The sequence below is a fragment of the Poeciliopsis prolifica genome, unplaced genomic scaffold, assembly GCF_027474105.1.
Source record: "Poeciliopsis prolifica strain line A6 unplaced genomic scaffold, Auburn_PproV2 SCAFFOLD034, whole genome shotgun sequence".
NCBI classification, from domain to species: domain Eukaryota; kingdom Metazoa; phylum Chordata; class Actinopteri; order Cyprinodontiformes; family Poeciliidae; genus Poeciliopsis; species Poeciliopsis prolifica.
In genome coordinates, this window is record NW_026562409.1 from 612,678 (window position 1) to 627,500 (window position 14,823).

The window sequence follows — 14,823 nt, forward strand, 5'->3', positions numbered from 1 at the left end:
TGCGTGTGTCTGTGCGTGTGTAGATGTGTGTGTGTATTTGTGTGTAGATGTGTGTGTAGATGTGTGTGTGTCTGTGCGTGTGTAGATGTGTGTGTTTATGCAAAGCGTCAATTCATCAGTTTGGACTTTAGAAATTGAGAACTACCTGAAATGTACTGATTTAGTGCAGATTTAATCGTGACGGTTGGAAATGTTTGCTGCCTGCAGCTCAGGGGGTTTGTTGTTGTTGTTGTTGTTGTTGTTTTTAGATTAATCTGAGTTTTTTTTTTCAGTTTTCTCCTTTCTTTGTTTATGTTTCCCATCATTTGTGTTTATTTGTGTTAACTTCCAGGTTTTTGTTGTGTTCATTGTGACTGACTGTTATAACCTCAGCTTCACATGTTTCCCTTAGTTTGGGTGTGTTACTGTTTGACCACACAGAGGGCCGGCCCAAAACACAAGCAAACAAAGCTGCTGTTTATGGCCCCTAAAACATCAGGGGCTTCCAATTAACGCTTGTGTTTTCGCATAAACCATTGATGTACAGTTTTCACATTTGTTTATTGAGAATGAGAAGATAATTACACTTGTTGACGCTTTCAACATTCATAAATTAAAATGTTAATTATTATACAGTGATTTAAAGGAATTATCTTCATTGCTAAATGCTCAAACTGAATAATAGTCTGATATCATGAAGTTGAATTCTTTATGATTGTGTTTGGTTTGTTCAGTAATAATTAATTATCTGAGACTGGTTTAAAGATCAGCCAATTAAACGGAAACCTTTTTAACAAATATGTGTTGAAACTGTTCATTAACTGGAAAAGGGGCCCCACATCAAATTCAGCTCTAGGCCCCATTCAGACCGAGGCCGGCCCTGACCGCACAGATGAATTTACATAATTATCAGACTAATATCTGAAGATGCTTTCTTTAGAAGCGGGGTTCGGTTCGGTTTGGACCTTGATAGCGCGGAACGCTGTCATGTTTGGGATCATGCGCCGCGCCGCTCGACTCGCCGCGCGCGGCAGCGGCAGGAAGTGTGCTGCTGAAGCGGCGGCGGGGGGACACAGCAGAAAAAGTCGGAGGGTGAGCAGGAGGAGAAAATAAGCATGTCTAATCTGTGAAAGGTGAACAATCTTTGGGTCCAAGCCGAGCATCCTTCTGCTGGCGGGCGCAGAGGCCAACCGAGGGGTGAGTTTGTGACGGAAAACGGAGGAAAGCCGATGTTTTCCATGAAAGGGGGGCCGCGGTGTGTTTGTCGGGATCTTTGTGTAGCTCGGAGCTAGCTGCGCTGCTAACCGCGGCTAGCTGCTGCAGCGGAGCCAGCTTTCCGGCACTAAATGTGGAGGAAATTCCGACACCAGCCTCCAAGCCGGACACGCAGCTATGCGGGACTGCTGGATGTGCGTTTTTCTCTTGCTGTTTGGTTGCCCCTAACTTCCGCTTTTCTGTTTTCTCTCATCGCGGAGATGCTAATCACTAGCCAGGCGCTAACCGTTAGCTCGGCCGAGCATCAGCTCCCTCCTCCGCCTCCTCTGCTCTTAATATCCGTTATTTGACTCTTAAATGACCGCAGGAAATTCTTCCGGGGTTCTGCGCCATGTTGGGTCGGTGGACTGGGCTTGGAGCTCGGCTGGACCAAAGAGGGTCTGTGTTTGTGATGAAAACGCGAGCTAACCCGCTAGCTGCGGTGAAATGGCTCGCCGCCGCGGCTGAAAGCCATTTCAGATGTTGTCGGGTCTCGGTGGGAGTGGGCTGATGCGGGGCTGCAGGTGGCGCCCCGCATCATGTCCGGACCACCGCCGCGCTCCGTCCCCCGCAGCAGAGCGGGATGACGGAGCGCGGCTCCCCGCTCGGAGAGGAATGTCCGCGGCTCAAATGTCGGATCGCCCCGCTTTGTCCGGATGGACTCCTGCCGAGGCCGAGGCGGGGCGGGAGGAGACGGGCCAAGGTCAGGCGGCCTGTGGGCCTGTCTGGGTCCGGTCCGGCTCTGTTCGGGCCAGGAATCGGGAGGGGAACCGGAGCAGCAGCGGGACCGTGAAGGCGGGTCAGGCCGGGGGTGTGTGAACGCAGCCGGGCCGTTCCGGTCGGGTTGAGGCCTCAGCAGGTTTGTTTACATGATGAGTTGAAGGGAAAGTTGTGATTGGCTGCCGCTCAGCTTCACACCTGAACTCTGAACCCGCTGCGGCAGCATCATGCTGAGGTGTGAACGGTTCCCCGGAAAACCGGGTTCTGGGCTCATGAACTGGACCAGAGCCACTATGGCAGAACCAGGGCTGCTAGTGGTTTGTATTGGGCCCCACGCAACAAACAATAAATAAAAACTAGCTCAATAATTTCCATTTCATTATGTATCGCTTTTCTTTTTTTACCAAATCTGAGTAATGAAAGTCTTCAGTCTGGTGTTTTGGTCTCAACTCATCATGTTTTTGTGTTTATTTTGGATTTTTCAAACATCTTCCAGTTCTCCTGTTAAATGTTAAGTAGATTTTTTTCCACAAATGAATCATTTTGGTTCTGTTAATTATCACAGAAATAAAATGATTAATTATTAAAAATTAGAATCAAACTGACTTTGAAAAAGCTAGTTTTTAAAACAGAAGTGTGTTTTGATGAAAAGTGTGTTTAATACTTGCAGACTATTTTAAAAATGTGCTTTTAATAATAATGTATAACAATATATAATATCAGCTTAAATATGACTAAATGAGCTTTTCTGATTGGTTCTTAGCGGCTGCAGAAAATCCGTCCAGCTGTTTACACTTATCAGTTTTTATTGCTTTATTATTAGCAAGGAGCCCAAATATGGACCAAAGTCTGAAGATGGTTAAACTTGTAAACAATAACTAATAGTTTTTGTTCTGACTTGTAGTTGTTCATATGGACTTAAAGTTTTATCCTGATATCTTGTGATTCTGTTGTGATGGTAATAAAAGTGACGATACAAAATCTTACCAAATATTTTTGTGTTGTTTCTGTTGCAAATAAGTTAAAAATAACTTTCATTTTTTATATTGACGAAACAGTTTTATTCTTGCTGGCAGAATATTTCACTTATAACAAAACATTTTTCCTGCCGATGAAATTAGAAATATTTCATCAATATTGAGGAATTATTGACTCGTATTTCGTGCTGAAAAGTTGCATTGAAGATATTTGGATCAGAAATGATCTTGGTGTTTTCTACAAATATCTTAGTATTTACAAAGGTTTTGTTTTGCAGTGAAAACACAATTGATTACTTGTTTTTTTAGGTAGCTGACTGACTGGATGGCACAACAATTATAGCTTCAGAAATTCAAAATGCTCTTGGAAAAACATTTGTAATGAGCATCTTTAGGAGAACAGTCACACAAATAAGTGAGATTTATGTCATTAAACTGCACACAGTAACTTTATTTCCTAATATATTGATATGTATTGATGCTTTCGTTAAATAGTGGAGAAAATAGTCAAACTATTAATCTTGATAATAAGGACAGTTTGTGGGGGTCTTAAACTTCATTTATTGAAATTTATTGACAATGATAAATCAAAATTCTGATGATGATAAGAAATGTATTATGATGATGGATGAATGTCCAGCCCTACTGTGGGATCAACCATAAATAAGAAAACAAAACGATAATCTGGAGGGACAGAGAGGACGTCCAGCTCTGAACGGGATCTGCTGCTGTTTGCTGTTTTATTGTGCATCCTGTTAACCTGCAGGCAGGTGAAGCGCTGAGGGTCACATGAGCCAAAACAAACAAGGCCAGGTCAACACTGGAAGCGGCTGCTTCCTGCTGCTTCAGAGAGCGGACCACTCTGATTTTAACTGGGCCAACATTGTCCCGTCTGGCTGCCACAGGATGTCCAAAGTGTGGCCCGGGGGCCATCTGCGGCCCTCAGAAGGATTCTTTGTGACTCCCAACAACAATTGCAGCTTTGACCCAGCAGAGACACTTAAGAGAGATTAAGCTGTGGCTAGTGATGTTTTCACTTAGAGAAACAGTTCCTAAAGTGGAAAATGTTATGAATAATTAATCAAGTTTTATGTTTGAAATCAAATTTCATAGTAAAACAACTGTCCGTCTGTGGAGTCTGTAGTCTAATTGCTAAAGCTAACGTGGCTGCTAACACAGGTTAGAACTGTGACTGAGTTATACAAATAAACCTGCTGAATGAATAGAATCTTTATTCATTGTAACATCAAACATTGTACAATGAAACTTGGATGCAATTCTCCAGTTAAAAACAATGTTTCATTAAAAAAGACTGAATAAAAAGCTAACTGAAAACAGGCGACCACTGAGCGAAGTGATGGCTGATGGGTAAAAGGTTCTCAGTTTGACGGCGGTAGCCGTTAGCGATCTGAAACAGGCGTTGATGCAGTGCTTGTCTGCGGAGCGATGAGTCTTTGTGAATTTCCTTGATGTTCTCGAAGCATTATTCATTTCTAGCAGCTTTTTTACTGTGCAGCTGGAAACTATGCACAGTGACAATAAATCACAATAAATAACATTAGATATTGTGAACATAAGTAGTTCACATTGTACCATAGTACTAACTCTTGACTTACCCAATAATTTAACTTGTGAACATTTCCCATCAAAACTAAAGACTTCATTGTAGAAATCAAGAGTTGTTGACTTTGGGAACTTTGGATTGGAAGCCATGTGAATCCATCAGTAACTATTCTTCTTCTCTCCACAGTGGTTCCTCATTGGCTGGTGTGCCCATCGCTCCCTGCTGGCCCGCCACCCCAAGGCGGGCCGTGATTGGCTGGATGTCCTCTGGTGGTGGAATATGGCCTGGCCTCTCAGCTAAAGAGCTAAGCAACCTTGTCTTCTCCCCTCCCCCAGCCCCCCTACCCCCCCAACCCTTCACTGTTCATTACTACGTTGTGAACCGTGACTCCTTCCAACTGCTCCGGGGTAGAGTACTATGGCAATGCATGATATGAGTCGTGCCAAGGGATTCCCCTGTAAAGAATGTGATATGGTCTGCCCGAGTACTCCAAGTCTTCTAGAGCATATGAAAGCACATTATCAGCAGGAAGAGAGTGGTCGTTTTGAGTGTGAACAGTGTGGACGGATTTACAAGCACGCAGCCAGCCTAGCAAACCATAAGAAGTCTCACGAAGTGGGTTCGTTCCAGTGTCCAGTCTGTACCCGTACGCTACCGAACGCGGTAGCTCTGAAAAACCACCTTCGGATCCATACTCTGTCCCCAAGCAGTGCACACGCAGAGGAGGAGAACGAGGAGGCCCCTGAGGAGGCGGGCCAGGACGAGAGGAGCTTCGGCCTCGCCCAGGACCTCTCGGATGGGTTTGGCCGTTCCCATCTGAACAACAGTGCTGTTGGACACAGTGTCCTTCCTGGCCACGAGACAGACGACCACGGGAAAAAAGGCTCCCCTGAATCTGACGACGCCTGGGACAGACCGTTCAAGTGTGATCAGTGTGACCGAACGTATCGGCATCACGGTAGTCTGGTGAACCACAAAAAGTGTCACCAACAAGGAACTTTTAAGTGCTCTGTGTGTTTTAAACAATTCAGCAATCTGGCTGCACTAAACAGCCACGAGAGGACTCACTCAAAGTTCAAGACTCCAGGGGCGACCATGGTGAGCAGCGGCGCAGGCAGCAGCCTCCATGATTCGGAGCGCAGCGCCGGCTCGCAGTCCTCTCAGAGTGATGAGTCTGCCTCCTGTTTCTGCCACTTGTGTCAGATAGCGCTGCCGAACAAGGCGGACTTCCAGGAGCACATCCTGCTGCACAACACGGCCTCGCCCTCACTCGGACTGCCGCGCAGCTTCCCCGGCATCATGCCTCACAACCTGAGTGCCGTGCGGTCCCCGGCATACACCCCGGCACTGGGTGACCCTCTGCCCTTACCCCCGCTTCCTGCAGATAAAAGGGGCCCGTACGACCCAATCATGGGTCCCCCAGTCAACAACCCCATTTACACATGTGCATACTGTGGGGCTGGACACCCAGACCTAGAGACTTTAAAAGTTCACTATCTAACCCATGACCCTCATCCACCCTCCCACAGTCAGGACAGCTCCATACTCAACTCGGACACACTCAGCTCTGGATCACAGGGCTCGGTGGCATCGCCCTCTGGAGGCCGGGTGCCTCAGGCCAATTCTCCAGATGACGAAGAGCGCCGCTTCAAGTGTGGAGAATGCGGCAAAAGCTATCGGCATGCAGGGAGTCTGGTTAATCACAAGCGATGCCATCAGACCGGCCACTACCAGTGCACCATCTGCTGTAAGCAGTACCCCCACCTGGCAGCACTACATAGCCACCTGCGGAGCCACAAGGGCCGCCCCTCCAACCAGCCAATCGGCAACGACAGCAGCGACTGGCTGTCTCCTGAGCCGCTCACGCTGGATTCCCAGCAGAGCTATGTCCAGGAGGGCAACACCACAAACACTCCAATCTCACTGCCAGGAAACCTTGGTGATTCCTCCCACTTTGTGCCGGATGGCGGCCATAGCAGCGGATTGGACTCCTTGGAGTTCCATGATCGGTTTGATGGCAGCTCGCTTTCCCAGAGCAGCTCTACTCACCGACAGGCAGACAGACACGTGTGTGCAGACTGCGGCGAGATGTACGGGGATGTTTCAGGCATCAAGTCACACATGTGTCCCCGCCGTGGACAGCAACAGCCGCCACAGCAGCAGCAAAGCAACATGTCTAATGGCTTCATGGGGAGCATGAACTACCACAGCTCTGGTGGGACATCCATGCCGTCCGGGAGCTCCAGCAGCATTAAAGAAGGCAGCAGCCAAAGACCCTACTCCCAGAGTGGGGGTAAGAGGATGGGCAGCAATGACAAAGAAGACGATGACGATGGAGAGGTGTATCAGTGCTCGGTATGTGGCAATCACTATGCCAGCCTAAGAGCTCTCAGAAGCCACCTTCGCAGCCACGCCAATAACCCGATAGGAGCAGGACCATCCAATCTGGATCAGGACTGGAGGATGATCTGCTCCACCTGTGGCCAGAGCTTCTCCAGGAAGCAGGACCTCCTGAATCACCAATTAATCCACGGCCCCCAGAGGCCAGACGGCCAGCAGCAGGGTATCACCAGCAGCTCAGCCAATGGCAGTGACAAGATGGACGGACGCAACCACATATGTGTGGACTGTGGCATGTTTTTTGCCGACCAACACCACCTGGTCACTCACTTGTGCCCCGGTAAGAACAGAGGAATGAATAAGTCTGGCCTAAATGGAGGCAAAGGGATGTCTGGCGGTGAAGGTGTAGCTGGAGCCAGTGGCGATGGGCGCAGGCCAATGGTTGATCAAAGTGACAAACCACACAAATGTGACCAGTGTGGACGAGGATACAGACACCCCTGCTCGCTCCTCAATCACAAGAAGTCTCATAAAACTGGCGTTTTCCGCTGCCTGGTGTGCCAGAAACGCTACTACAACCTGCTGGCACTAAAGAACCACCAAAGGACCCACTTCGACCTCAAAAGGTACGCTTATAGTTCAATTTTAAATATCATAAAATAGTGGTATTACATCATCTGAAATTCCACAAGAAATCTCAAAACATGTTAACTCGTCTGTGAAAGCTAAACCCTGCAACTTATTTGAAAAATAAACATGTCTTTAGTTTGAAAATCTCAATTCACTGTTTCCAAAGACATCATGCTGTTTTTCAAAGAGATGAACAAACATTTTGTTCATAGAAACGTGGGCTGCACTCCAAACAGTACTTTGGTTGGGCTAGTGGGGCTGCACATTCTGGGCAAGGGGAGGTAAGGGATGCCAGAGCATTGATCAGTTGATCGGTAGGATGGTCATGAAATCACCGGCAACCAATAATCGCAGTGCCAATTTCCATGATGAGTAGATATGCAGGTTTTTCTCCATGACTTTGGGTGAATGGAAAGCTCAGTCTTTGAGCAATCCTGGACATTAAGGTCATCATGGTCCTGTTGTTGCTCAGTCTATTGTGACTGAACACTACTTGTTTCAAAGGACAGACTTCATCTGCACAGGATTGCTTAGTACTCACTAAATGTCTGGGCTCACCAGAGGCGTCAGCTAGCAACAGCATGAACCTCCATCACAGAAGCGAGAGAGTGATCAGTCCATCCACGTCCAGCCTAAGTGAGATTTCCTATGTTGAGTTAAATTAAGCCACAGGCTCATGTGGTGGTGGCCTTCCATAATCAATTTAATTCTGTATTCCCACCAGCCCGAGTTAATCCACTTTAATCCAACTCCAGTGTTTCTGCCTAGCCAGTCCAGTTCATTTGGGCAGATTAAACTATGATGGAGACCAAAAAAGTGAACTTTGGTCCGCTTGCAAATGTTGGTAAAATCTGAGGCCACTCCATTTCTGTTCACCTTTGGTAAAGAGGGAAGTTGTGCTCAGTGTCTTTTTCAGAGGGTTTTGTGTCATTTCTTTCAGTGGTTCTTGGTTCAGCGCCCTGAACTAAAGCGAAGGGTCAGTTTGCTCAAAGGGCTTGGTTGGTTGGTTTGACTCAGTGTTGTGTGTAAGAGCGTCGTACCAGCTGAAAATGTAACCAATATTGTGCAAGTCGAACCAATACCAACCTATCAGTTTCAACTCTGCAACGTGAACTCCCTCACATCCCAAAGACTTAGGCTTCAGATTCTTCCTCTGCTGGGTTGAGAGGCCGTTGTTTTTGGTTGGGCCTGTAACTCTGTCTGGTTGTCTTCTGACCCGTGGCTTCAGAACATTCTTTATGGTGTTATGCTATGTTATACTAAAATATTAACTCTGTTTATGCTGAAATACTTGGCATGCCTTGGATTATGTGCCTGGATCCAGTTTAGGCCCGGCTTCAGCTTGGACCTTCCAGAAGTGTTGTACTTCATCCAACGAAGCTTTGCCAATCTAAGTTCTGCACCTGTTTTTAGAGAGAAAGAGTTTCTCATTCAACTCTTCCAGTTATTCTGGTTCAGTGCCAATACTGTTAACCTTTATCCTGCTAACTGAGGCCATTAGAACTCTGGGCTGTTTGGTCATTTCTGTCAGCTTTGGACTGAATCTGCTGGGCTGTCAGCTGTCTGAGGTATTGTTCTGTAGCGTAAGAAATGTTACATTCTTTACAAATGATCAACTTATTCTCTAAAAAGCTCATGCTTTTTAATACAAGCAAGGGCCAGATGATTTAGAAAACCTCATCGACTCAAGCATCCATGAACTGGTAGGACTTCTGTTAGTTTATTGTCTCTTCAAAGTTCACCGAATGCATCACAATATCCAATTGAAATTGGTTGAAAGTAATGCTGCTTATGTTATTGTCTTGAAGAACTTGATCATGTTGGTTTAGCCAGTCTACTTTTTAAGATAAATACATGGGTCCAAGATAGTATCCTTGTGGAACACCACAGGCAGTATCTCACTTCTTTCTCTCTGCTAACAGTTGTACGTAGTACGGAATTTTCTCTTTGTAGGAACATTGTGGTTGTTATGTGTCTCCTTCATGTTCTGTCGTCCCTGCTCCAGGCACAAGTGTGAGGAATGTGGCAAAGCTTTCAAGATCCAAAAGCAGCTTATCAACCACCTTCGTCTCCATGAGGAGCACCGGGCCAAAGGTCTTGTCCGGACCGGTCCCAACGGTTCCCGCTTCCAGCAACCTGGACCATCTCAAATGCAGACAATGAGAGCGGAGTCCTCAAAGGGCCCAGTCATGGGGGTCAAGTACAGCCATCAAGGCTTTAAGAAGCCTTACTCGTCGGCCGGGACCTCCAGGCCCCAGAAGTTTGACCCTGCCGAAAGTGGGCGAAGACCGTTTGCCTGTGAGGAATGTGGAAAGACGTACCGCCACGCCGGCAGCCTGGCCAATCACAAGAACCTTCATAAAATTGGAGAGTACCACTGCAACGTTTGCAACTCCACGTACCCCAACCGGTTGGCCATGAAGAACCACCTGCGCCTCCACTTTGCCCAGAAGAAGCACAACTGTCAGGAGTGCGGCAAAGGTTTTCGCACTCAGCGGCAGCTTGCCACTCACACTACAGCTGGCTTGTGCAAAGGCCCGCAGGGCCCTGGGGCCCAAATGGACTTTGAGTGCGACGGCTGTTGCGAAGGATTTGCCACGGCTGATGAACTGTCTGCTCACGACTGCCCAGCTCAGCACCTTCCTTCGTCTTCCTCCACCAGCAGCTCGGCCAACATCAGCTTGGAGAGGAGCTCTGTGGACATGGATTCTGACGAGCGGCCGTACGCCTGCGACCTCTGCAGCTGCACCTATAAGCACGCTAGTTCCTTGCTCAACCACAAGCACACTCACAAGACCGGAAACTTCCGCTGCAACTTCTGCGACAAGCCCTACACCAATTATATGGCCTTGCGCAACCATATGCGCATCCATACGCAGCGCAAGAAACACATCTGCCACACGTGTGGGAAGCTTTCCGGTTGGCAAGGTTCCTGCGTAACCACCAGAAGGTGCATGAGGAGGGCGCCACGCCGTTCGGCTGCCCCACCTGCGGGAAGAGTTTCCAGGGGAGGTCCGGTCTGGCCCGGCACCGCTGTGGGGACAACCAGGTAGGCATGGAGGTCAGGAGGAAGGCCGCTGCACCCCCAGGAGAGGGAGAAGAGTGTCGGTACACGTGAGTTCTCGTCAGTTGTTTGTAATTCTTCGAAGTTGGAACAAAAAGAAGTAGTGCAGATAAATTTAGGTCTCTACGTGTCTATTACAGGTATATGATCTCCAATCCGGCTTCCTTGGGACCATACGCGTGCCGGAATTCGGATTTTTCTGAAGTTTGGACAGATTGAATTAGAGACCAATAAGTCATCCCCGTTTGCTTTCAGTTAGCATATCACACATTGTAGTTTGTAGGCTACCTTCAATCATTCATGTCATGTTCAGATGTTGTTTACATGCTGTTTTCTTCTCTGACTGAAGCTTTCCTCTGATTGTGTCTGATCTGATGGCTGCTGAGCAGAATGAAGCTGCTGCATTTTGGTGTTTGTTTGGGAATAGCAGGGAGTATTTGGAGCTAGCTGCACTGCACACGTCCACACATTGACATTACTAACCGGGAATTTAGCGTAGCTGTGGCTGATTCTTCCAATGGGCAGCAGCAGACTCGCTCAGTGCATCCCTTTACGTACCGAGGCTGTGTGCAGTGCAGGAAGCAGCAGATACTTCCCACTTTCCTCCTGCTTATGTGTCCATGTCCCCGTCCCTCACCCGTCCACACAGCAGCCCCCCCAGTGATCTGTGTAGAAACGTTAGCTGGTGCACCAGTTTGTAGAAAGCTGTGAGCCGGATTTCAGATCATATACCTGTATGTAAACTTTATCAGGTGATGTTTCATGTCTGCCTCCCGTCACTAATTTGTCTCGGTCTCTTCCCTCCCCTCCCCCGCTCTGACCGTTTGTCTCTGCACAGATGTGATCAGTGTGGCCGCTCCTACCGCCACGCCAGCTCCCTGCTGAACCACAAGAACACCCACACTGTCGGCATCTACCACTGTGCCGTGTGCCTCAAGACCTACAACAACCTGCTCGCCCTCAAGAACCACCGCCGCATCCACTCTGAGACCCGCCGCCACCGCTGCCATGACTGCGGGAAGGCATTCCGCGTCTCCTCGCAGCTCTACAACCACCGGCGGGTCCATCAGAAGCAGCGGGAGCTGACCTGCCGGTCCTGCCAGCGAGCCTTCCCCACGCAGGCCAGCTTCAGGCTCCACATGGAGATCACCCATGGCCAGATGCCGCAACCCCGCCAGCCCAGACCCCAGCAGCACCGGCCGGGCGGCTCCCAGGAGCTGGGCTGGGGGTCGGGCCTCGACCTCACCCTCATGCAAGAGCAAGGACTCGACCCCGGCAGCTTGGCTAAAGGCCGCGGCCGCGAGGGCAACGATGAGGTGGCCAAGCCCCACATCTGCAACCAGTGTGGACGCTCATACCGCCACGCTAGCTCGCTGCTCAACCACAAAAACAGCCACAAGACCGGGACCTTCTTCTGCTCCTCCTGCCAGAAGGAGTTCCCCAACCTCATGTCCCTGAAGAACCACCGGCGCATTCACACCGAGCCCAAGCGCTACCAGTGCCCGGACTGCGGTAAGTCGTTCCGGGTGTCCACACAGCTCATCTGCCACCGCCGGATCCACACCAAGGAGAAGCCCTTCTCCTGCCAGCAGTGTGACAAGCGCTTCTCCTCCAAGTCCAACCTGCGGCACCACATGAAGGTGCACTGGAGCGGCACCACGCCGCCGCCATCGGCCATGGCAGGACCCAACTACCTGGGTATGCCCGGCGGACCTTTCGTTTAGTTCTGAGCGGGTGTCCGGCGCCGGCGGTGCCAAACCGTAGCTGAACCTTCGTCGTCCTCGTTGTGTGGTGGCAGTGTGTGTGAGGACAGATAAACACACACAGACTTTCTGCTGACCACGGCTCCCTGCATGATGCCCCCCACAGCTGCAGCGCCTGAGCCTGACCCGGACTGTTGGGTCGTCGGGTCGCTGCTGGTTCCGCTGGTGGCCTTTGTCAGTGTTTTAAAGCCTTCTCACTCTTAAACGTAGCACGAGTGGAGCTCGGCTGTCGGACCGTCGCGCCACCATCGGGCAGCAAAGACTCATGGGACTTTTTCAGACTTAAGACGCGTATGTGTGCTGCAGAAGAGAGACGCTTCCTGTTATCTGGTTCACACACACGGACTCAGAGCGGATGATTTCTGTGCCAACGAGATCGGTAAAACTCATTTCGTTTGCATTTATCAAACCACAGATGTGTGTTTGTGTCCAACACTGTCTGTATGAACCGTAACAAGTTCTCCTACTGCTCTACTCTTACCTCCGCTGCTGACGCTGCACAGGAAGTTTGGTGTTCAGTCCTGGATCAGTCTCAACAGCTTCTCCGTCAGTGAATGTTGTGATGCCTGTTCTGCACCAGTAGAGGGCGACGGTTTTAAAAACTGGCTCACATGATCTGACATCAGTTTGTGTTTCTAAGACGTATCAGAAAAACGTTAATGCGCACAACGCACGTTTAACCTTCATATTTTATTAAAACATGTTTCTGAAAGAACAAACATTTTAACTAAATTTAGATAAAGTTTTTTAACTTGAAAATAAAAAGCATATCGGGGATAAAATGACTTGTTGAAAATGGATCATCTGAATGGTTCTTTGAGCGGATCCTGAAGATTCGGTTCCCTCACAAGAGCCGGGAATCCCATCGCTGGTCAGAACCCGGGTTTCCTCTTCACGCTTGCAGAACCAGAACAGCACCTAGTGTGGCTGCTCTGGGCCCACTCAGTCACCGTAGTTCACAGCGTTTTTCTCAAATGAGACCAGAAACAGGTTCTGGTTCCGAATTGGACTGTGGACTTTTTATCTCCTGAGTTTTTCTGACCCGATCAGCTGGTTCTCCTCCAACTGGCTGTGGATTCAGCCTGCAGCGCCACCTGCTGGCTAAACCACCAGTACCTGCAGTCCGTGTGTGTGAACTGAAGTCGTATCTCTGCGGCTTTGACCGAAGGAAGCAGATCTTGTAGTAACTCATTTATTTATATGAAGCTGATTATTGATTATTGATGATTAATCGTGTATCGGACCGCGCTAGTGTTTAGGCTGTGTGACTTTAGAGCCGTGTCGATGTGAAGCACCCCTCCGCTCCGAACCGACAGACTCATCCGGATCCTGCCTTCTTCTCCCCGTGACGTCACGCCGACTCCCTGCTTCCGGACGGACTTCCCGGCCGAGTCGGTCCCACTTCCTGTATTTATTGGTGTTTCTTTCCGTTTCCCTTATTTAACTGTTGGAAGCCTGTGTGTGTCTGTCAGCGTGTCGAGGAGCACCGGTGCTAGTCAAAAAATAAAAATAAAGTGAAAGCCGTGCAGTGACCGTCAAGTGCTGTAGGAGTCCATGTGATCTAGAACACAGAAATGTCCCCATCCGCCGTCTGTCCTCCGACACTTCCTGCCTGCATTCAGTAGATTAGAGAAGAAGAAAGTGTGGAGCAGCTGTAATCCTCCGTTTGAAGCTCGACCTTTCTGTTTTCATGCGTATATATGATGTAATGCTTACTATACACTTTTATAAACTATGTTTTGATAATTCATTTCTTAACAGAGAACTTGTCCATATACTATAACCCTTACTGCTGAGTACTGAAAATAAATAGATGAGAAAAAAAGAATCGGTTTATGAGTCTGATTCCTGGAGTCAATTGTACGGAAGCCAAGAAGTGTCACAATCCAATTTAAAAAATATTGTACATTTTGAATTTATTACATGATATGAATTCTGTCACACAACTAATTTCCTTTTCCCTCATTGCAGCACATTATGGTTTTCTGTTACGGGCTGCAGTGCTGTCTTGCTAAATCCTGTATAAAATATCATTTAATAAATTATTCATACTCCACCTATTACTTCTTTTGTTTTTATATGTTTTATAAACAAGATGTAGAAATATATTTAATTGGATTGTGACACTTTTGGGTCTCCATACATTGTTCATGTTTTTCTCAATTTTGTGTGAAGAGTACTAAATTCTAATGAATACTTATGAAATAATTAAACATTCATTTCAATAAATGAACATTTATTAATTCAGTAATTCTTGAAAAGAGGGACAAAACATTTCATGTGAATAAAGCACAAAATTTGAATAGAATTTACACAAAATATCTTTTTTTTTTTAAATATGCGAGTAAATAACTGGGCCACGTGAGCTCAACAATGGATGGTTTCTTGGTGTTTGCTGAATATTATCTATAATATTGTTGTAGGTGGATGATGTCTGTAAAATCCCTGGAGCAGAACTCAATACATTATAACAGTTTAAACCATAAAGGAATACTAAGATTATATATTATGACAATTCAGTATCAGTATTCA

General features: G+C 47.8%; 1 protein-coding gene across 1 annotated transcript; it reads left to right on the plus strand.

Moving 5' to 3' along the window:
* The first annotated feature begins 1,014 nt into the window (after window positions 1-1,014).
* On the plus strand, window positions 1,015-14,119 carry LOC129373752 (zinc finger protein 646-like). Its single transcript, XM_055051828.1, is given in 5 exon segments — window positions 1,015-1,176; window positions 4,681-7,460; window positions 9,470-10,374; window positions 10,377-10,578; window positions 11,367-14,119. Coding segments are annotated over 4 exon segments (4,542 nt in total). The 5' UTR covers window positions 1,015-1,176; window positions 4,681-4,911; the 3' UTR covers window positions 12,253-14,119.
* Window positions 14,120-14,823: the final 704 nt, after the last annotated feature.